This window comes from Toxotes jaculatrix, chromosome 4 (genome assembly GCF_017976425.1).
Source record: "Toxotes jaculatrix isolate fToxJac2 chromosome 4, fToxJac2.pri, whole genome shotgun sequence".
Taxonomy (NCBI): domain Eukaryota; kingdom Metazoa; phylum Chordata; class Actinopteri; family Toxotidae; genus Toxotes; species Toxotes jaculatrix.
The window spans coordinates 8051351-8074141 of NC_054397.1; the positions used below are offsets into that span (position 1 = coordinate 8051351).

The following is a 22791-nucleotide window of genomic DNA, read 5'->3' on the forward strand; positions in this document are numbered from 1 at the left end:
AGTAATTTCAAATTTATGTAAGTAGTTTCAGCACAAAAATTCTGAGTATTTGTTACTCTGATTTCCTTAGTAATTCTAACTAAACCCATGTTTAATTTACTTAAATTCATTATGTAATTCATATATTGTGGTTAGCTAATTTGTTATTGTGCTTTAAATCAAATTGTTTTATTCTACATATGTAAAATATTTTTAATCAATTCACAATTTTATTTAAAACAATCAAAATGCATATGTAGATGTGGGGGTGGCCGAGAAACCCTGTATACAACAATGAGTTGTGGCAGTCTGGAGCAATTCCCAATTCCATTTTATTTGAAAATAAAATTGAGTCTTGTTCAAAAACTCAATCAAAAAAAATTCTCAAGAGCACTTCTCAAGAAGAATCAAAATAATACAGAACAAAAGAATTCGCTCTAAACTGCTTTTCTGGCTAGGCTCTAAAAGTTTGGGCCCATGGCAGGAGCTACAATCTGGAGCTGTGTTCAGGAGCTGTGCTTCTCTCCTTTAGGCTCCGGCCACCACAGCCTCCTCACTTTTATACTGGTGGACTGCACCAAGAAATCAATATCAATTATCTCTTCCAACAAACTTACAATAATCCCAATACTAAATAACATATTATCAAATAGAAGTTCAGTTAAACTTACTTTAAAAACACATATTTCTTTTTAAACAAGATACTTATACAGGTCATTTCACCACAAAAGACAAAACACCCCTCCCACTCTACCACACTTGGTTTCTTCCCCTGTGAACCCCCCTATTTAACCAAATGGACCGCTCGAGCTCAGGTTTGGCTGTTCCTGGTCTGACAGAGGAAGAAGTGCAACAAAGGAGACAGGTCAACAAAATTTAAATTCAATAAATCAAATACACGATCACAGTGTGACTTCTCTCCTTCACCCCCTCCTCCAAATGTTCATACCACACACATCACCACCAGCACTTCACACCAGGATCAACATTTTGATCAAATCTACCTGAGAAAGAGCACATGTAAGGCACATGTGTAGCACATGTGCCTTACTTTAGTGCACGGGGTCTCCCTGTGACAGTAGCATAAAACAATTTAATTATTTTGATTCTTCTTGAGAAGTGCTCTTGAGAAATTTTTTTCCTCTTTTTTACTTACTTTTATCTTTCTGGTTGGCCCAATGTGCCTTTTTTACTGTGGAGTTTTTGAACAAGACTCTAATTTTGTCAAATAAAATGGAATTGGGAATTGCGCCAGACTGCCACAACTCATTGTTGTATACCGGGTTTCTCGACCACCCCCACATCTATATATGCATTTTGATTGTTTTAAATAAAATTGTGAATTGAATTAACATATTTTACATAATGTAGAATAAAACAATTTAATTTAAAGCACAATAACAAATTATGTAACCACAATATATGAATTACATAATGAATTTAAGTAAATTAAACATGGGTTTAGTTAGAATTACTAAGGAAATACAAAAAAGTAACAAATATTCAGAATTTCCGTGTGCTTATATAATTTATTTGAAATTACTAGTACAGCCAACTTAAAAAATATGTCTAGATTTAGATGAATATATTGCGTGCAACCACTTTCAACATTAAAATTGAGTAAATTCAATGAAACATTTTTTTCAGTGTGTGTCGTGTGTCCTCATGGTTTTGCAGTAATGAACATGTGGTTAAGTCCTGTATTTTGTAGCTTCATACCAAAAAAATTATATAAAAAATAAAATTTATAGCTGTCTTTCAAGTCCATCCTGTTTAAGAGTCATCCTCTTCTTCTCTCACACTAATGCATCACTCTCCGTGGGTGTGGGAATACAAGGAGGAAGTTTAGCCTGCTGAGAGACTTAGGCAACTTCAGGGCAATGTACATCAAATCCTTTTTAACTCCAGTTCCTAAAACGTCCCTGCATGTTGCTTTAGTGGTCCTAAGGATGTATGTTTTGTGTCTGAAAGAGTACTTTTGGATGTGCTGTATTTTAGGGTGAGCATTGGTTGCATTTTAAAAGCTTGCCGGGGATATTGAAAAGCTTGGAAATAGCCCTCAAGTGAGTGATCAGTTGCTGTCTTTCCTGATGCTGCGGTCAGTATATAGGTTGTTGGGCTCAGGGGTTTTACACTGGATACTGGTGCCATTCATGGGTCCGATGCTGCTCAATTGTTTGTCAGAGTAGCACCAGCAGCACAAACAGGACTTGAAGAACATGTGAAGAGAGAGAGAGAGAGAGAGGAAAAAAACATTTATTTTTGTGGTCAAATACACCTATTTTCTTTCTTGTTGGGAGTTCTATGAGATGGATACCACTCACATATCTATTAACTATGAAGCTATACTAGCTGCATCCAAAGTTAATAGCTCCACCTACCAGCGCCTCTAAAACTGACAAATTAACAGAGAGATATGAGAACAGGATTGAATAAACATATTACCCAAAATGTCAAGCTATTCTTTTAACATAACAAGTTTTACTAATAGATTTTCCATGCGTGCAGCTATCTTCTCTTTTGCTCCCACAACTCCTTTAACATGCAATCTTGAGACATGGTTTATCTCCAGCCCAGGTCCCTTTGACAGATATTTGCAGTGTGTGACCTTTGCCAACAAAATGAATACATAAATCACCAGGCTGCTTTTACATGTAGCTCACGGAATGTCAGCACGGCCTCTCTGTCATGGACAGAGGCCTGAGTTCACTGTTTGCGTTACTGGCCAGTGTCTGCGTGTGATAAAAAGTAATCATGTAAGTGTGTTATAAACATTCATATCCATCTCTTTCAGGGAAGTACTATACCTTGAAGCAGTTTTTGAACTTCTTGCTGACAAAGTAGAGGATAATGGGGTTTATGCAGGAGTTGACTGTTGCAAGGTTAATACCAAGGTAATCCAGGACCAACAGGAAACTGGAAATAAAAAATGGCAGAAAGGCTGATTACTACTTTTACCTTCTTTTCTTTTGCCTACAGACCTTTAAGGAGCTTTTGTCTTTAAGGGTTGTTCTACCAGTGACTCACCTGAGCAGCTCACAGCGCATTTTATCATCCTGCTGGTAAAGCATCTTCTTCAGGATCCTGCTGAGGTGCAGTGGAAACCAGCACAGAGCAAAGATGAGGACAAGGCAGAAGACAGCTTTGGCCACCTCCCTCCTCTGCAGAGAGGAACAACAGATTAGAGCAGAGATAATGAAGTTTGTGTAATGGAAGTTTAGAAGAGTATTGAATAAACACCGTTGACTAAACCAATATGTATTCATTTCACACATCACACATATATCACAAAGGTTTATGTGCTTTTAGTGGACTAAATACTTGACACAGTGTAGGCTTATCAGAGTTTAGGGCTTGTTATTGTTTAGAAGTATTCTCAAACCTGTTTGAGGTGCTCACTGAGAGCTATCCGAAGGCTGCCGTTCCTGTGGTTGAGCATCTCAAAGGTCATCAGAGCGTAAAAGAAACAGGTGAAGACCAGTGGTACGCAAAAGTAGAAGCCAAACAGCCACCAGTCCTTTGCTTCCTTGTAGAACTACAGAGACAAGCACATGTGATGCAGTAGGTTACATTTAAACTAAAATGAATGCATAAATTACAGTGTGACCCCGTAGTTCTGTAATAAAGAGGAACTGAGGTTTTTCAAGCCCCAATTTTCTGCCTGCTGCAATGATGTGCATACACACATCCTCTTAGATGCCCTGTCATCTTACTCGCCCACACAACTCCGCCTGGCCCAGCTTTGGACGTCCACTGACCTTTTCTATAGTTGTCAATTTCCCACCAATGATCTCTCTCTTTTAAATTTGTTAACTTGGACCTTCAAGGTCTAACCAGGACATTATGTGACATTGGAATGTAAAAGTAAACCTGAAATGATCTGATTTGTCGAGGTATAATCCTTCCAAGGATCTTTGTTTCTGTAACTGCACTTGACCCAGACCCAAACCACTACCAGACTACCCCTGTACTCCAGTGCCACTGACGTCTTTGTGAATGCTTCACTGTGTGTTCTTTGGTGAGTCTGAAAACAAACTGGTTTTAATTGCACTGTGTATGATGAGGCCATCTGGCTTTCTGTGGTTCTAAAAAAAATATGGTAAGTATGCTCTTTAAAAACACACCACCATTTCAAAGTCACACAAACTGACTGAACCATATTACACAACTTACACGAAAAGTAAAAACAAACATTTTAAGTTTAAGGTTAACTCAAAACTTTGGATTAGTACCAAAGTAACAAAATTTAATTGCTGTTAAACAATGCTGTTAGGAACCATGTTTCTAAGACCTCAGCATTGCATAGCTGGTGTTTAACACAGAATACTCCAGTTTTGTGCGTGTGGAATAGATATGCACATGTGGCTCAGCTTGAGGCCTCAGATTTCAGGCCTCAGTAATTGCTCTTGGCCTGCTATCAATTATGTGCTCCAAGCATGTTGAAAAGGCCACAGTAACTAGGAGAGAGTGAGTAGACCATGTTTATTTCTTAAGGGATACTGTTTAGAATCTTTTGAACATCAGATTCGGATCTCCCGGCTTAAACGGTGAATTTAGGAGTGACACATCGTTGAGTATCACTGGGTTATATTCTAATTTTATTCTAGGTTTTTTTTAATTATTTATGGCCCAAGCAGGAAATATTGCAGGTGATTGATTTTACTGTGTATATTGATGCTCTAAAAATACACATAACCAAAATAGCACATCAGCACGTCAGCTGGCCAACAAACAACTTTCATGATGATGGGAAAGAGAATAAGGGTACACCCTTATGCCAAAAAGGTGATTTATGACCCCTGATTTATTATTTACAGCTATTCATTTAAACGTCTTATTTATAAAATTATTTAACGAGGGTTTCTCTTGTTAAAAGTTACTCCAGAGGTGCTGGAAGGTCTCAACTATAAGTGAAGATTATGTAGGGTTACAATCAGCGAAGCAAAATAACAAACATGGTCTTCTATTATTATTATTATTATTATTATTATTATTATTATTATTATTATTATTATTATTATTATTAGTCCCCTTTACCGTCTGGCAAAGTGGACTAATAATAATAAGGGGGCATGGTGGCCTCTTGGACATTACTGTACGGTCATTTGAATTTTTCTTTGCAGAGTAGGTCATCCCAGTCTAACGTTACGTTACACTCTGTGCCACCTGCAGCTGCGAGGACATGCTGCTGCGGTACGCTGATGTTGCATTTTATGGGATAAAAAAAATGTTCCGACCACCGGTCGGGAACGTACTGGCCGTTCAGGAAACCTCCCGAATCTCCTGATGGCCAGCCCGCCCCTGTTCATAGCTGTTTGTCACCTACAAAACCATGCCGTCAGGCTACCAGGGCACCATGCCCCCTGGGTACCATGCCCCCTGGGTCACGGGGCCGCTCTGGACAGTAATGTCCAATCGGGCACCATGCCCGCTGGGTCACGGGGCCGCTCTGGACAGTAATGTCCAATCGGGCACCATGCCCCCTTGTCGCGGTTGGAAATCACCAAATCAACCCATTTTTTGCATGTATGGACTTTTGGAGAGAAGAGAAACACCTCTCTCACAGTAAAGACACAATGGAGCCTGCTGCTATGACAAGCATGGGAGTACAGGTCAGTGGATCATTTACCAACTGGTTTTGGTTTTCATCTTCAGTGCAATAACTTCTTTAGTGAACAGAGATGACCAAATAGACTTGATGGAGAGGGAACCTGATCTCATCTTTGTCAAGGAGGAATCATATGATGATCATCCCATTGGCCAGCACATTCCTTTCACAGATAACAAGAAAAGTAAGTTTGCTTTAAAAAAAAAAAAAACCCAAAACAAATCATTGAAATCCTGATAGTTTCTGTGATTTAACTGCATTTATTCTCATTTAACAGTTGGAATTTCTGAGGAGGACAGCATGCTTCACAGATCTGTTGATGAGCTGCAGCTTCACTCAGGGGACTTAAACAACTTCCCCATGGTGGCTGACACTCAAACAGAACAATGCACACAGCCAACAATTATGGACAGGTTAATAGGTGATGCAACAATGAGTACTCTGGTTGACAACACATATCCTCCGGGCACTCTCATGCTCCTCTCTCGGGCTGTGCAATGTCCCCCGAGCAGGCGTGAGAGCCTGTGCACTCTCATGTCAGTCAGAATGCCATTTATACATGTATATGCTGCTGGGGTATGCTGGGAGATGGGGATGGCTCCCACATTCTCCATAAAGCCAGACACCATCCTGAGTCAGGGTGCCGTCTATACATGCATATGCTGCTGGGGCATGCTGGGAGATGGGGAGTCTGACTGTCATGGAGCTAGATAAATAGTACTTTTCTGTTTGACTGCACCAGATGGTAAAGTGGACTAAAAAAAAAAAAAAAAAAAAAAAAAAAAAAATAATAATAGAAGACCATGTTTGCTATTTTGCTTGGCTGATTGTAACCCTACATAATCTTCACTTAGATTTTGTGTTGTGAAACATTGAAATGGTGCTGGTACATTCATGAGATGTGCTCTACAAATACAGACTGATGTCATTTTCACATGGTACTGGTGCAAATACAGATTATATCATGGTATGTTTTGGGCTTCGTTGGTAAAGAGGTTTATGTGTACGTGGGTAAAGAGGGTGTGCTTGAAGAACAGGGCAGTGACTGTGCTTGTGTAACTGTTTACTTGTAACTGAGTTTTTATTAAGTTTTTGGACTCAGTTGGTTTCTTCTTTTACAAACTATTTCCCCAGCCTTGGAAAAAACCTGTTCAGACGGCACAGAAAAGGCTGGTGTGTGTGTGTGTGTATTTATATGCAATGAATCTATATGTCTTATCTATACCTAATGTTTTTAGGATTATATATCTATTTACCTATCTATATACATATCTATATGCCTATCTATATAACTCTTTATATCTAATTTATATATTATTGTATTGTAGGGCAGTAGATATATATCTATTGCTCTATATACATTGATTCTCCAAAAATACACTATCAACACAACTAACTCTCAAAACACCTAACAAACGCAACAAACCGACATACTGTGCAAAGAAAACTTCAAATGAGCGCTTCAAATGAGCGAGGGCGGCATCACATGGGGGGTGGCACAACCACTTGAAAAGAAAATCATCTGCGTCACTAAGCTGTTTTCTATTATCTATCATATTACTGTGTGGGAAATTGGCCAAAACATGCTGTCCTCATCTCCCAGCATGCACCACCAGCATATGCATGTAGAAACGGCACCCTGACTGAAAGTGGTGGTTAGGTTGGAAGAGTGTGGGAGTCGTCCCCACTGATCATCCTCTAACACTCGAGGCTCCGACACATGCGCGGCAATGCATGAGGCATTTGTGTTGAACCACTGTACCAACGTGTGGTTTGGTCACTGACAGTTGAAGCACTTGAGTGACGTTTGAGGCAGGTGAGTGCTTCAGACGTCATACAAATCACCTGCTTGGTTCGGTTTGTCATGTGAGTCACGTGGCGGGATCAAGTGTTTTTAGAGATAGAACAGCTCTGTATAGTTGCGGTCATTTGAGTTTATCTTTGCAAAGTATGTCGGTTTGTTGCGTTTGTTAGGTGTTTTGAGAGTTAGTTGTGTTGATAGTGTATTTTTGGAGAATCAGTGTATATAGAGCAATAGATATATATCTATTACCCTACAATACAATAATATATAAATTAGATATAGAGTTACATAGATAGGTATATAGATATATAATCCTAAAAACATTAGGTATAGATAAGACATATAGAATCATTGCATATAAATACACACACACACACCCCAGCCTCTTCTGTGCTGTCTGAACAGGTTTTTTCCAAGGCTGGGGAAATAGTTTGTAAAAGAAGAAACCCATTGAGTCCAAAAACTGTAGAAAAACTGTTGTTTCTTAATAAAAACTAGGTTACAAATAAACAGTTACACAAGCACAGTCACTACCCTGTTCTTCAAGCACACCCTCTTTACCCACGTACACATAAACTTCTTTACCAACGAAGCCCAAAACATACCATGATATAATCTGTATTTGCACCAGTACCATGTGAAAATGACATCAGTCTGTATTTGTAGAGCACATCTCATGAATGTACCAGCACCATTTCAATGTTTCACAACACAAAATCTAAGTGAAGATTATGTAGGGTCACAATCAGCCAAGCAAAGTAACAAACATGGTCTTCTATTATTATTATTATTATGATGATGATGATGATGATGATGATGAAGATTATTATTATTATATATTTATTATTATTATATATTTATAATAATAATAATAATAAGGGGGCATGGTGGCCTCTTGGACATTACTGTATGGTCATTTGAATTTTTCTGTGCAGAATAGGTCATCCCAGTCTAACGTTATGTTCCACTCTGTGCCACCTGCAGCTGCGAGGACATGCTGCTGTGGTAGCTGATGTTGCATTTTATGGGATAAAAATTTTTTTTTTTCCAACCACCGGTTGGCAACGGACTGGCCAGCCCGCCGGCAGGCTACCAGGGCACCATGCCCCCTGGGTCACGGGCCCTCTCTGGACAGTAATGTCCAATAGGGCACCATGCCCCCTGGGTCACGGGCCCTCTCTGGACAGTAATGTCCAATAGGGCACCATGCCCCCTGGGTCACGGGCCCTCTCTGGACAGTAATGTCCAATAGGGCACCATGCCCCCTGGGTCACGGGCCCTCTCTGGACAGTAATGTCCAATAGGGCACCATGCCCCCTGGGTCACGGGCCCTCTCTGGACAGTAATGTCCAATAGGGCACCATGCCCCCTGGGTCACGGGCCCTCTCTGGACAGTAATGTCCAATAGGGCACCATGCCCCCTGGGTCACGGGCCCTCTCTGGACAGTAATGTCCAATAGGGCACCATGCCCCCTGGGTCACGGGCCCTCTCTGGACAGTAATGTCCAATAGGGCACCATGCCCCCTGGGTCACGGGCCCTCTCTGGACAGTAATGTCCAATAGGGCACCATGCCCCCTGGGTCACGGGCCCTCTCTGGACAGTAATGTCCAATAGGGCACCATGCCCCCTGGGTCACGGGCCCTCTCTGGACAGTAATGTCCAATAGGGCACCATGCCCCCTGGGTCACGGGCCCTCTCTGGACAGTAATGTCCAATAGGGCACCATGCCCCCTGGGTCACGGGCCCTCTCTGGACAGTAATGTCCAATAGGGCACCATGCCCCCTGGGTCACGGGCCCTCTCTGGACAGTAATGTCCAATAGGGCACCATGCCCCCTGGGTCACGGGCCCTCTCTGGACAGTAATGTCCAATAGGGCACCATGCCCCCTGGGTCACGGGCCCTCTCTGGACAGTAATGTCCAATAGGGCACCATGCCCCCTGGGTCACGGGCCCTCTCTGGACAGTAATGTCCAATAGGGCACCATGCCCCCTGGGTCACGGGCCCTCTCTGGACAGTAATGTCCAATAGGGCACCATGCCCCCTGGGTCACGGGCCCTCTCTGGACAGTAATGTCCAATAGGGCACCATGCCCCCTGGGTCACGGGCCCTCTCTGGACAGTAATGTCCAATAGGGCACCATGCCCCCTGGGTCACGGGCCCTCTCTGGACAGTAATGTCCAATAGGGCACCATGCCCCCTGGGTCACGGGCCCTCTCTGGACAGTAATGTCCAATAGGGCACCATGCCCCCTGGGTCACGGGCCCTCTCTGGACAGTAATGTCCAATAGGGCACCATGCCCCCTGGGTCACGGGCCCTCTCTGGACAGTAATGTCCAATAGGGCACCATGCCCCCTGGGTCACGGGCCCTCTCTGGACAGTAATGTCCAATAGGGCACCATGCCCCCTGGGTCACGGGCCCTCTCTGGACAGTAATGTCCAATAGGGCACCATGCCCCCTGGGTCACGGGCCCTCTCTGGACAGTAATGTCCAATAGGGCACCATGCCCCCTGGGTCACGGGCCCTCTCTGGACAGTAATGTCCAATAGGGCACCATGCCCCCTGGGTCACGGGCCCTCTCTGGACAGTAATGTCCAATAGGGCACCATGCCCCCTGGGTCACGGGCCCTCTCTGGACAGTAATGTCCAATAGGGCACCATGCCCCCTGGGTCACGGGCCCTCTCTGGACAGTAATGTCCAATAGGGCACCATGCCCCCTGGGTCACGGGCCCTCTCTGGACAGTAATGTCCAATAGGGCACCATGCCCCCTGGGTCACGGGCCCTCTCTGGACAGTAATGTCCAATAGGGCACCATGCCCCCTTGTCGCGGTTGGAAATCACCAAATCAACCCATTTTCTGCATGTATGGACTTTTGGAGAGAAGAGAAACACCTCTCTCACAGTAAAGACACAATTGAGCCTGCTGCTATGACAAGCATGGGAGTACAGGTCAGTGGATCATTTACCAACTGGTTTTGGTTTTCATCTTCAGTGCAATAACTTCTTTAGTGAACAGAGATGACCAAATAGACGTGATGGGGAGGGAACCTGATCTCATCTTTGTCAAGGAGGAGTCATATGAGGATCATCCCATTGGCCCCCCCCAAACCTTCCCCATGGTGGCTGACACTCAAACAAAACAATGCACACAGCCAACGATTATGGACAGGTTAATAGGTCATGCAACAATGAGTACTCTGGCTGACAGGCACTCTCATGTTCCCTCAAACAGGCGCGAGAACCTGTGCACTCTCATGTCAATCAGGGTGCCATTTATACGTGCATATGCTACTGGGCCATGCTGGGAGATGGGAATGGCTCCCACATTCTCCATAAAGCCAGACACCATCCTGAGTCATGGTGCCGTCTATACATGCATATGCTGGGAGATGGGGAGTCTGACTGTCATGGAGCTAGATAAATAGTACTTTTCTGTTTGACTGCACCAGATGGTAAAGTGGAATAATAATAATAATAATAACAATAATAATAATAGAATACCATGTTTGTTATTTTGCTTGGTTGATTGTAACCCTACATAATCTTCACTTATATTTTGTGTTGGGAAACATTGAAATGGTGCGGGTACATTCATGAGATGTGCTCTACAAATACTTAACGCAGTCAGACTACAGTAAGAGAGTATCTGAATCATAAAAAACAGCTGTTGTCAACAAAGAGTTGTACGCAGGTCACTCACTATAAATACACATTTAGTAGAGCGCGCTGAGCGGTGTTTTGGGAGATCGGATACATCTGTCGGAGTGTGCGGACGAGACAGCGGGGACGAGGATTTTGTGCCGACCGTCCGTTGGTCTAAAAACCGTCTGAGACTCCGCCGTGTTAAGCGTCAACATCAGTGGCGGTTTTTGACACGGGCGAACCGGACTGCCGCCCGGGGCGGCATCGCATGGGGGGCGGCACAACCACATGAAAACAAAATCATCTGCGTCGCTAAGCTGTTTTCTATTATCTATCATATTACTGTGTGGGAAATTGGCCAAATCGCGCCGTCCCCATCTCCCTGCATGCACCACCAGCATATGCATGTAGAAACAGCACCCTGACTCAAGGTGGTGGTTAGGTTGGAAGAGTGTGGAAGTCGTCCCTACTAATGGTCCTCTAACACTCGAGGTGCCGACAGATGCGCGGCAGTGCATGAGGCAGTTGTATTGAACCACTGTACCAACGTGTGGTTTGGTCACTGACGTTTGAAGCACTTGAGTGACGTTTGAAGCAGGTGAGTGCTTCAGACGTCATACGAATCACCTGATTGGTTCGGTTTGTCATGTGAATCACGTGGTGGGATCGAGTGTGTTCAAAGATAGAACAACTCTGTATAGTGGCGGTCATTTGAATTTTTCTTTGCAGAGTATGTCGGTTTGTTGCGTTTGTTAGGTGTTTTGAGAGTTAGTTGTGTTGATAGTATATTTTTGGAGAATCAGTGTATGTAGAGCAATAGATATATATCTATTGCCCTACAATACAATAATATATAAATTAGATATAAAGAGTTATATAGATAGGTATATAGATATATAATCCTAAAAACATTAGATATATATAAGACATATAGATTCATTGCATATAAATACACACACACACACACACACCCATACACACACACCCCAGCCTCATCTGTGCCGTCTGAACAGGTTTTTTCCAAGGCTGGGGAAATAGTTTGTAAAAGAAGAAACCCATTGAGTCCAAAAACTGTAGAAAAACTGTTGTTTCTTAATAAAAACTAAGTTACAAATAAACAGTTACACAAGCACAGTCACTGCCCTGTTCTTCAAGCACACCCTCTTTACCCACGTACACATAAACCTCTACCAATGAAGCCCAAAACATACCATGATATAATCTGTATTTGCACTAGTACCATGTGAAAATGACATCAGTTTGTATTTGTAGAGCACATCTCATGAATGTACCAGCACCATTTCAATGTTTCACAACACAAAATATAAGTGAAGATTATGTAGGGTTACAATCAGCCAAGCAAAATAACAAACATGGTCCACTTTACCATCTGGTGCAGTCAAACAGAAAAGTGCTATTTATCTAGCTTCATGACAGTCAGACTCCCCATCTCCCAGCATATGCATGTATAGACGGCACCCTGACTCAGGATGGTGTCTGGCTTTATGGAGAATGTGGGAGCCATCCCCATCTCCCAGCATGCCCCAGCAGCATATGCATGTATAAATAGCACCCTGATTGACATGCGAGTGCACAGGCTTTCACGCCTGCTCGAGGGACATTGCACAGCCCGAGAGAGGAGCATGAGAGTGCCTGGAGGCTATGTGTTGTCAGCCACAGTACTCATTGTTGCATCACCTATTAACCTGTACATAATTGTTGGCTGTGTGCATTGTTCTGTTTGAGTGTGAGCCACCATGGGGAAGTTGTTTAAGTCCCCTGAGTGAAGGTGCAGCTCATCAACAGATCTATGAAGCATGCTGTCCTCCTCAGAAATTCCAACTGTTAAATGAGAATAAATGCAGTTAAATCACAGAAACTATCAGGATTTCAATGATTTTTTTTTTTTTTTTAAAGCAAACTTACTTTTCTTGTTATCTGTGAAATGAATCTTCTGGCCAATGGGATGATCATCATATGATTCCTCCTTGACAAAGATGAGATCAGGTTCCCTCCCCATCAAGTCTATTTGGTCATCTCTGTTCACTAAAGAAGTTATTGCACTGAAGATGAAAACCAAAACCAGTTGGTAAATGATCCACTGACCTGTACTCTCATGCTTGTCATAGCAGCAGGCTCCATTGTGTCTTTACTGTGAGAGAGGTGTTTCTCTTCTCTCCAAAAGTCCATACATGCAGAAAATGGGTTGATTTGGTGATTTCCAACCGCGACAAGGGGGCATGGTGCCCGATTGGGCATTACTGTCCAGAGCGGCCCCGTGACCCAGGGAGCCTGACGGCATGGTGCCCGATTGGGCATTACTGTCCAGAGCGGCCCCGTGGCCCAGGGGGCCTGACGGAATGGTGCCCGATTGGGCATTACTGTCCAGAGCGGCCCTGTGACCCAGGGGGCCTGACAGCATGGTGCCCGATTGGGCATTACTGTCCAGAGCGGCCCCGTGACCCAGGGGGTCTGACGGCATGGTTTTGTAGGTAACAAACAGCTATGAACAGGGGCGGGCTGGCCATCAGGAGATTTGGGAGGTTTCCCGAACGGCCAGTCCGTTCCCGACCGGTGGTCGGAACATTTTTTTTATCCCATAAAATGCAACATCAGCGTACCACAGCAGCATGTCCTCGCAGCTGCAGGTGGCACAGAGTGGAACGTAATGTTAGACTGGGATGACCTACCCTGCAAAGAAAAATTCAAATGACCGTACAGTAATGTCCAAGAGGCCACCATGCCCCCTTATTATTATTAGTCCACTTTGCCAGATGGTAAAGGGGACTAATAATAATAATAATAATAATAGAAGACCATGTTTGTTATTTTGCTTGGCTGATTGTAACCCTACATAATCTTCACTTAGATTTTGTGTTGTGAAACATTGAAATGGTGCTGATACATTCATGAGATGTGCTCTACAAATACAAACTGATGTCATTTTCACATGGTACTGGTGCAAATACAAATTATAGCATGGTATGTTTTGGGCTTCATTGGTAAAGAGGGTGTGCTTGAAGAACAGGGCAATGACTGTGCTTGTGTAACTGTTTAGTTTTGTTTTTATTAAGAAACAACAGTTTTTCTACAGTTTTTGGACTCAATGGGTTTCTTCTTTTACAAACTATTTCCCCAGCCTTGGAAAAAACCTGTTCAGACGGCACAGATGAGGCTGGGGTGTGTGTGTATGGGTGTGTGTGTGTGTGTGTGTCTGTGTGTGTATTTATATGCAATGAATCTATATGTCTTATATATATCTAATGTTTTTAGGATTATATATCTATATACCTATCTATATAACTCTTTATATCTAATTTATATATTATTGTATTGTAGGGCAATAGATATATATCTATTGCTCTACATACACTGATTCTCCAAAAATATACTATCAACACAACTAACTCTCAAAACACCTAACAAACGCAACAAACCGACATACTCTGCAAAGAAAAATTCAAATGACCGCCACTATACAGAGCTGTTCTATCTCTGAACACACTCGATCCCACCACGTGATTCACATGACAAACCGAACCAATCAGGTGATTCGTATGACGTCTGAAGCACTCACCCGCTTCAAACGTCACTCAAGTGCTTCAAACGTCAGTGACCAAACCACACGTTGGTACAGTGGTTCAATACAACTGCCTCATGAGCTACCACGCATGTGTCGGAGCCTCGACTGTTAGAGAACCATCAGTAGGGACGACTCCCACACTCTTCCAACCTAACCACCACCTTGAGTCAGGGTGCCGTTTCTACATGCATATGCTGGTGGTGCATGCAGGGAGATGGGGATGGCGCGATTTGGCCAATTTCCCACACAGTAATATGATAGATAATAGAAAACAGCTTAGCGACGCAGATGATTTTCTTTTCATGTGGTTGTGCCGCCCCCCATGTGATGCCGCCCCAGGCGGCTGTTCGGTTCGCCCGTGCCAAAAACCGCCAGTGATGTTGACGCTTAACACGGCGGAGTCTCAGACGGTTTTTAGACCGACGGACGGTCGGCACAAAATCCTTGTCCCCGCTGTCTCCTCCGCACACACCGACAGACGTGTCCGATCCCCCAAAACACCGCTCAGCGCGCTCTACTAAATCTGTAAGTATTTATAGTGAGTGACCTGCGTACAACTCTTTGTTGTCAACAGCTGTTTTTTTTATGATTCAGATACTCTCTTACTGTAGTCTGACTGCGTTAAGTTGAGGCCTTCCAGCACCTCTGGAGTAACTTTTAACAAGAGAAACGCTCGTTAAATAATTTTAAAAATAAGACATTTAAATGAATAGCTGTTCTGAGGAGACCTACCGGTAAACAAGATTTCACGCGGAGGACAGTGTATTTCGGCACAAATGGTAACCTCTAAGAAAAAACAAAATGTTTTATTTGCTTTTTTTGGGTGTATTTTTTAAAAGCCGTAGGATCAAGCTGATAAATTCGTATTCCTACCGCGAGTCATCTTGCCCGTGTAGTCTGATCCCTATGTACCAACGTTACTTTCTCACTTGCACATTTATATCTTTCTCTGTTTTTATTTTTCTTTGATGCACCCTAAACAACAAATGCTTTGTCATGAGACGCCTTAGAGTCTACAACATTGCATATTGACCCTTGGATATGAAACTCTGTGTGTGTGATACTTTCTGCAGCTCCGGACCTTCAGACATTCTGCAGAGAGTAAGGACGATGGAAGAACGGGAAAAGGACTTTTGTCGCTCCTCAATTTTATTTTATTTTATTTTATTTTATTTTATTTTATTTTATTTTATTTTATTTTAATTTGCAACTTTGAAAGTTTGTATTTTCAGAACTTTTATAAACACTTTTAATCAGGGGTAAATAAATAAATAAATAACATAAATCACCTTTTTGGCATAAGGGTGTACCCTTATTCTCTTGGGAATATTAAGCTGAACTTGTGCTTTCACTTTAAGTAGTCCTCATGCAGATGGGTGTCCTGTCTCACAAGTCCAGTAATGTTTTGCCTCTTTATTTGAAGTTTCAACAATTCCTCTGCAGGTGTCCCTTGACACAATGAACTATACAGCATATCATGGCCTGAATACAAGCAAAACAATGGAGAAAGAAAGTACAATATTCTTATCTTAATAACAAGAAAAGAATGATGGCTTACTTTCATGAAGTCAGATTTGGGGTACATCATGCAAGTGCGTATGGTTTCATTCCTGTAGTTGAAGGTGACCATGTCGAAGCCAATAGCCTCAGGTACTGCCAGGAAGAGTGACATCACCCAAATAGACAAAATCTCAATGACTGTAAACAGAGGAATGCCCACTCCCTGCACTCTGCTCCAGGATGCCACAGCCCTGTACCTGTGACACAGGAGAACACAAAATCAACATGCAGTGTGTGGCTTTGTGAATGCATAACAGACAGGCTAAAAAATATTAAACTGATTAGAGAACGAGAATATGATTGGAGGATACTGGGTTAATGCAGGAAACATATACTGTTGCACTCCTGGGATACAAATAAGAAAACTGAATTTGATATTGTACAACATATTATTACCAGGATATTCATATCCTGGTAATAATATGTTCAATGTATCACGACAGGAATAAAAAAAAGTCAGTTTATTATTTTAAACAGGTCTACTGCAGTTCAGTTGCTTTCAGCCTTTCCTCCAACATTAAATAGAAATCAGTAAAGTCGTCATTTTCTTTGTCTCTCTTGACTGACAAAGCTAACAACGTTTTCTATATGCATGGCAGCACACCAAACACAACAAACTGCTCAGTCAGCAAAGAATATCAAAATGTTAAGAATTAATGAAGAGAGATGATCAATTGTTTATTTTAAATATCTAATATTTATATTTTTGTGAAGCCTCCAAACAGACTGGCCCATGTTGGCAGAGAGGTCTGTCTGTTGGCTTGTGTTTCCCACGCACTGAATACTTGTTTGCTTGTTTGTTTCATTAATGGAAACCACTTGTCGAAATGTTTTAGTAAAATCCTGCATCAAGATTTTATGGCAAAAACAATATATTTTTCATGACACATTTGAATTTCTCTGTTGAACAACATGGCGGCATTTATATTTTACTAAGTGGTAATGTATCCACCTTTTTCTCTTCCTCCAACATTGAAAAGATACAAAAGAGACTCAAGTACTTTCATAATACACACAGACTAAGATATGCTACACATTTCCTGGAAACAAATGGAGAACATCTGCTCTTGAACACAGCTGTACACCACCGCAGCCTTTTTCTCATAATAGAGGTCATTAAATATATCTGCCTAGTTGAACCTTGAGGCCTGTTGAGAGCGTACACAGGAGCCTCTTATCTCTGAAGTTGTGTCTAGTGCATAAAGTGAAATGACATTGAGCTTCAGCACTTCATGATAATTATTTATTTATAAGGGAATTTCTATCAAGGTACCATCAAAGAAATAACTTGTCAGTATACTTTCTATTGTTATTAATATTAGCGTCATATGTAGTGTCCAGTGCCTATATCACACAATGTTGTGCATAAAATAGCCCCATTCAACAAGTTAAGAACATCTTAAAAAACAGACTCACACAAGATGAAAATGTTCATAAATGGGGTTTTTTTTTGTAAATTAAACTCTGTTTCTCATGAAAAACAAAACTATATTAGAAGAAAACATCTGTGACAAATCGATCTAAAGCAATTCTCTCTTGTGCTGAATTGAAAAAACAAAAAAAAAACATTGAACTGGCAAGGCGAGTTGGCCAAATCAGATGTGTTTAATTTTCTTTCCAATGGTTTGGCTGCCTCCTTTAGTGTAATCATATCTGCTTTTTCAATGTAAAAAAAAAAATGTTCCTGCAAAAAACTTGCTGGCTTTACTAAACCATGTAACTTTAGAGGAAAGTTACCTTCTTTATCAGAATGAGGAACAGTTATAATGTCGAGGACGTTATGGAGAATGAATTTATTCCCTTAAACCCACTATAAAATACAAATTTAGTTAAACACCACACTGTAAACCCATGCACTATGCTTACACTTATCTGGTTTATTGAATATTTTAACCCGGCCCATTAACATGGGAACATGACGGCACTGACCTGTCCAAGCTGAGGGCGCACAGGTTGAGAACAGTGATGCCCAAAGAGGCTTTCTGCAGGAAGGGCACCAGCTTACATAGACACAGGCCAACAATACTATCGTTAAATGGCCAGCGTGACGCCAGGAGCTGGTGGAAAAAAGGCATGATTTTCACATTTCAACAAACTTAAACAACAACATGAATTATCCAAGACTGATCAAATCATGCACATGGATATCATTTTTCATGAACTCACTGTTTGGGTTAGTTGATACGTCAGTACAAAGTAAATGGTTTTAATGAAATAAGAAGTCTTTACCGGTCTTCAGGGATCTGACTATTAATCTCACTTTTGTTACTGAGTTCATGTTGACCATCATTCAGATCTATGTAAGGCAATGTTACTGAGGATCAAAGCACAAGAGCTTTCATCGTCATGTTATCGTCACCAAGAGTTTAAGTCTGACTACATGGAGTTCATCAACCGATAAAACTTTGAGCAACTTTTGTTGAACTTTCACATTTCCTGCAAACATGAGACCTTTCAAAAACTGCAACTAAACTTTCAAAATTTGTCATTATGTTGTCACTACTATCTAAGAGCCACTTCCACAGTCTCTTATGATATTACTTCCTTTGGTAAAATAAGTCAAGGCCATGTGAGTAGAGGTCTTTGTTTTGCCATCAGAGAAGTCTTGGCAATTTTCCTACAATGTACACAGCCTGTATTGAACATGTTAAGCTAAACTTAAAGGAAGAACTTCAAGGTGCTTCCTGGCCCTCTTATGTTTACTTGTGCCATTCAAGTTTCACAGGAACTCAGAAGAGGAGTCCACGTCATTGTTTTTAGAGTATAAGTAGCTGATTATTTTTGGAAACACTGTAGCCCTGAGGAAGTGAACAGGGGGTTTCGGTACCGTTTCAACACTGAAGACGTGGCTCTTTCCTTGTTTGTGCTTGTTTGAAATATTCCCTTAGTTAAATTTTGGTTTCCTCTTTGCACATGTGTTGCTCAGACTACAAAGTGACTCTGCCCTCAGAGTCCCAAGTTAATTTTTACCAGGTGGGTTTCTCATATTTCTGTTGTGAAATGGCGTCCCATAATGGACTCAAAAAATAAGGCTGACTGATCACTTAATTTAACTATCAGTTTTGATTATTACACAAAGTATGATGTTATTTACTGGTATAAATCAAACCAATATAGGAGCCCTAGGAATAATGTATCATTATTAAACATTGCATATTTCAAAGGTACAATCTGTAGTCCAAACATAAACAAAAGAGCTGCCCTGTCACCAAGAATCAAAGCACAAAACTAAAATCAGGTATCGCTCAATCTTGACTTATTGACAGATCTAACATACATTGATAATCATTTGAAAGCTACATCAGCAGACAAAAGTTCTCTGAACGTGTTAAGCCTATTCACAAACACAAAATTATTAAACTATTAAGGACATAATAATTAAGTAGAATAGAAGTCAAACTTCCATTATGTGTTTATACCTTCCATTTATCTGGTTGAAAAATATCATGGATGAGGCTTTAATGAACAGCCGAGTCAAAAACTCAAAATGTGATTCATCACTTGAGCAGCACTGCGGATTGTTTTTACAATAAAGCCTCTAGATAAGGGTCAGTGACTGATGCTCCAGGTCAGCACAAGGCCATTGGCATGTGTGGCTACAGCCTGAATTCCATGTTTGTTTAAGCCAGCCAAATCCCTGCTCCTCTCATCACTTATCTGCCCACACGAAGAAGATATCTGACTGATTACACTCTCCCATATATTTGCACACTCACTTACCCCCCCCTTTTCCCGTCTACTCTGCTTAAACTCTGGGCATCACTTCCATTGTTGCTGCATTTCATCATATCAACACAGAGACCTGTCACTGTTACTGAAAATAAGGTTAAGACTTCAACCAAACATGCACAAAAGGAGTGAAAACTTTACCTTGTACACAGTAATTGGTATATCAATGAAAATGTAGATAAGGTCACCCAGGGCCAGGCTAGCAATCAGTGCATTGGGCCCATTCCTCATGCACTTATTCCGGTATATAATCCTCAGCAGGGTGGCATTTCCGACCAGGCCGACAGCAAACACGATGATGGAAATCGTGGTGTTGATGTACTTAAAATACTCCTTAATAGATGTAGCTTTGAGGCACATTGGAGGTGGTACTGGCCTCTTTATGACAGTTTCATTTGCAGAACCAGATACCACAGCTTGTGCATCTGCGCCCGAGGGCCCCAGGTGGAGGTCGGACCCTGTGCTCGGACTGACGGTGCTGTAGAAACCCGGAGACTGGAGGGTGGAGTGGATGAGTGAGCCTGAGAGAGAGTCCTCCTCGGGCCTGTTTATCTGGCACATTCCTCTGGCTGCTATACAGGCCATTAGCACCAGCATATGCACAACTGGGGTGCCCATTATGGAACGCTTCTGGTGCTTTGATTTCACTGATTGAAATACTGTCCGAATATATCACTGGTGAGAAAGATAAAAAAGTAACGAGAGGGAGATTTGGTTATTTTTCAGACAACACACTTGGGGAAAAAAAAATCCTCCAACTTCAACTGCTATCTCTTCATTTTGTCTCCACTTAAGACTAACCAAGGTGGGACATTAAATGTCAGTTACAAGAAAGTTTGACAGCATTACTGTCCCTTCCAAATGCTGTGAGGAAGTTTACAACTTCTTCAAGACTTCAAAAAGGTTTTACCAAGGTGGCACAGATGGGAGATGCCAGGACTAGTTACAGTCAGACAATAAGGATGAGGCATCAGCAGAGTGCATTGGGCATCTCTTTTGCTCTCAGTCGTTCCTGGAAGAAGGAGTATGGTTACGTCTTTGTGTCAATAATGTTGCAGCTAAACAGCAAGGCTTTATGTCTGCTTGTGCTGTTTTGGCAATGAGTCTCGTCTGTGGGTTTGGAACTAACAGATTTCCAGGTTTTGCATTCTCCCGCTGTTTCTAATTTAGAAAGGTTTAAACATGTGGTTACAAAAAAAGGTTTTTCCTTAGTTTTTTAACCATGGAAGAAGTGCTGCAGGGCTGATTTCCAGTACAATGTGCTATGCAAGCATAAAGGTTAAAATAAAAATCAGATGAAGACCATACAAAAAACAAAGTACATACTTATACCTTGGATTTCCCTCTGAATCCTTTGGTTCTCTACTTTGTCTACCCTTGTGAATTTACAGATATCTTCACCTTTACTCCCTCTTAACAGGAAAAACACCAAACTTTCTGGACAAAATCAGAGTAACTCATTCCACAAAACTCCTGGTAAAGAACATATAAAGTTTCAAGCTGTCAGATCGATAGTGAAGCCCTTTTCATCATGTCACAGTACAGGCAACTCTTATAGCCCAGAGTTCTTCCTGTTCAAAGTCCCAGCTGTCGCCAAGTACACAAAGAACTATTTAGCAGCCAGCCCTTCAAGTAGCATCACAGTTTAGCATCAGCATGACACTGCTGGGATCTGTGACAGCACACAAACTGATCTATCCATAAATAATAAATACGTTTGGTTTTCACCTACCGCTTCTAAAATGTCTGCCTGGCCCCCTTGGAAACTGTCAGGCAAACTTTCGGCTGAAGCCCCCAGACATCTGTATCACATCACATGAGTAATTAACGCACTATCAAAGCCGCACCGTTTCCCACTTGGATTGAGCAATGCACCCGTCTGCTCTGAGGTGCCTTCGCATTATGGCTCAGAGTTTCCTGTTGAGAGTTTGCAGTATGTCTGAGTGTGTGTGCTCAAGTGTGTGTGTGTGTGTGTGTGTGTGTGTGTGTGTCAGAGCACCAGTGAGACACTTTGACTGGGTGGGATAGTAAATCTCCACCTCCCTTTGGTAACAGACTGGGCCCCCTTTGGAAACATCACCCCCCCCCCCCCCCCCCCCAATCCCCTCTCTCAGAGGCACCGCCTGCTGACAGTCATCTCCTAGGCACAGCAGCACACAGACACACACAGACACACAGGGGCAGGGGCATCTGGGAGCCCAACGCCCCTTCAATCTGCCCCTTTCCTCAAAGCCCTCCTACCTTCTCTTTCAGCCCCTCTCTGACTTACATTATGTCTTGTATACATTACATGCAACTGTTTCCTCACACGAAAGGCAGCAGAGATTAGATTAGAAGGAGGAAGGCATGAGGCAGTCAGTGTCCATGTTGTGATGTTATGTTTCTTTCATTTGAGAGGAGGAAACAGACGGGAAGTGGGAGCTAACCGTCAGCCAGTTTTTACGTTTACTAACTACTAACCACTGTGTGGGTGGCCGAACTACATCACACTTAACACACTTATTTCAGATGCAGTGTTGTAATAAAGCTTTACATGGGCTGTAAAAGGTGGATAATCACTGCGAGGTAAATGACAAGTTAGAGAAAATGCGGTTTAGTCTTGATGAGCATTCCTTTCAATTACCAGATATATAATATAATTACAAAATATTAAAACCTGGAAAATCCAATAAACTGGTTATCCTTGCATGCAAAAAAACAAAAAACAAAACAGACTTAAAAAAAACCTTTCCCAAGCAGACAGTGCTCTGTGAGATGACTAAATGCCTGAATGAGGAAAGAAGACCGTTCAATGAGAGAAGAGTGCTTCTACATCAGTGTCCATTATGGATTCCAAAATGGACCATTTATCATGATGTGCGCTAAGAGCAGGAAGAAGGCT

The 22791-nt window shown here is 42.1% G+C and overlaps 1 protein-coding gene across 2 annotated transcripts; it reads right to left on the bottom strand.

Annotated features, from left to right (window-relative positions):
• Positions 1 to 1511: 1511 nt before the first annotated feature.
• Positions 1512 to 21862, bottom strand: ednraa (endothelin receptor type Aa). Of its 2 annotated transcripts, none has more exons than XM_041036049.1 (8): positions 21643 to 21862; positions 20052 to 20585; positions 18111 to 18238; positions 16180 to 16378; positions 3362 to 3514; positions 3007 to 3140; positions 2787 to 2895; positions 1512 to 2188 (listed from the first exon to the last, which is right to left on the bottom strand). In XM_041036049.1, exons 2-8 carry the CDS (start codon positions 20526 to 20528, stop codon positions 2051 to 2053), a joined length of 1338 nt encoding a protein of 445 aa, XP_040891983.1. In that variant the 5' UTR covers positions 20529 to 20585; positions 21643 to 21862; the 3' UTR covers positions 1512 to 2050. The 2 variants fall into 2 exon arrangements, with proteins under 2 accessions (XP_040891983.1, XP_040891984.1); XM_041036050.1 differs by lacking the exon at positions 21643 to 21862 and adding an exon at positions 21243 to 21353.
• Positions 21863 to 22791: the final 929 nt, after the last annotated feature.

Excerpts from the sequence above, each read along its gene's own strand:
- ednraa (XM_041036049.1), bottom strand. The coding sequence starts at position 20,528 with ATGGGCACCCCAGTTGTGCATATGCTGGTGCTAATGGCCTGTATAGCA. Across the intron at positions 3,141-3,361 it reads TCAGTGAGCACCTCAAACAG|AGGAGGGAGGTGGCCAAAGC; the intron begins GTTTGAGAATAC and ends TCCTCTCTGCAG. Across the intron at positions 2,189-2,786 it reads AGTTCAAAAACTGCTTCAAG|TCCTGTTTGTGCTGCTGGTG; the intron begins GTATAGTACTTC and ends ATGTTCTTCAAG.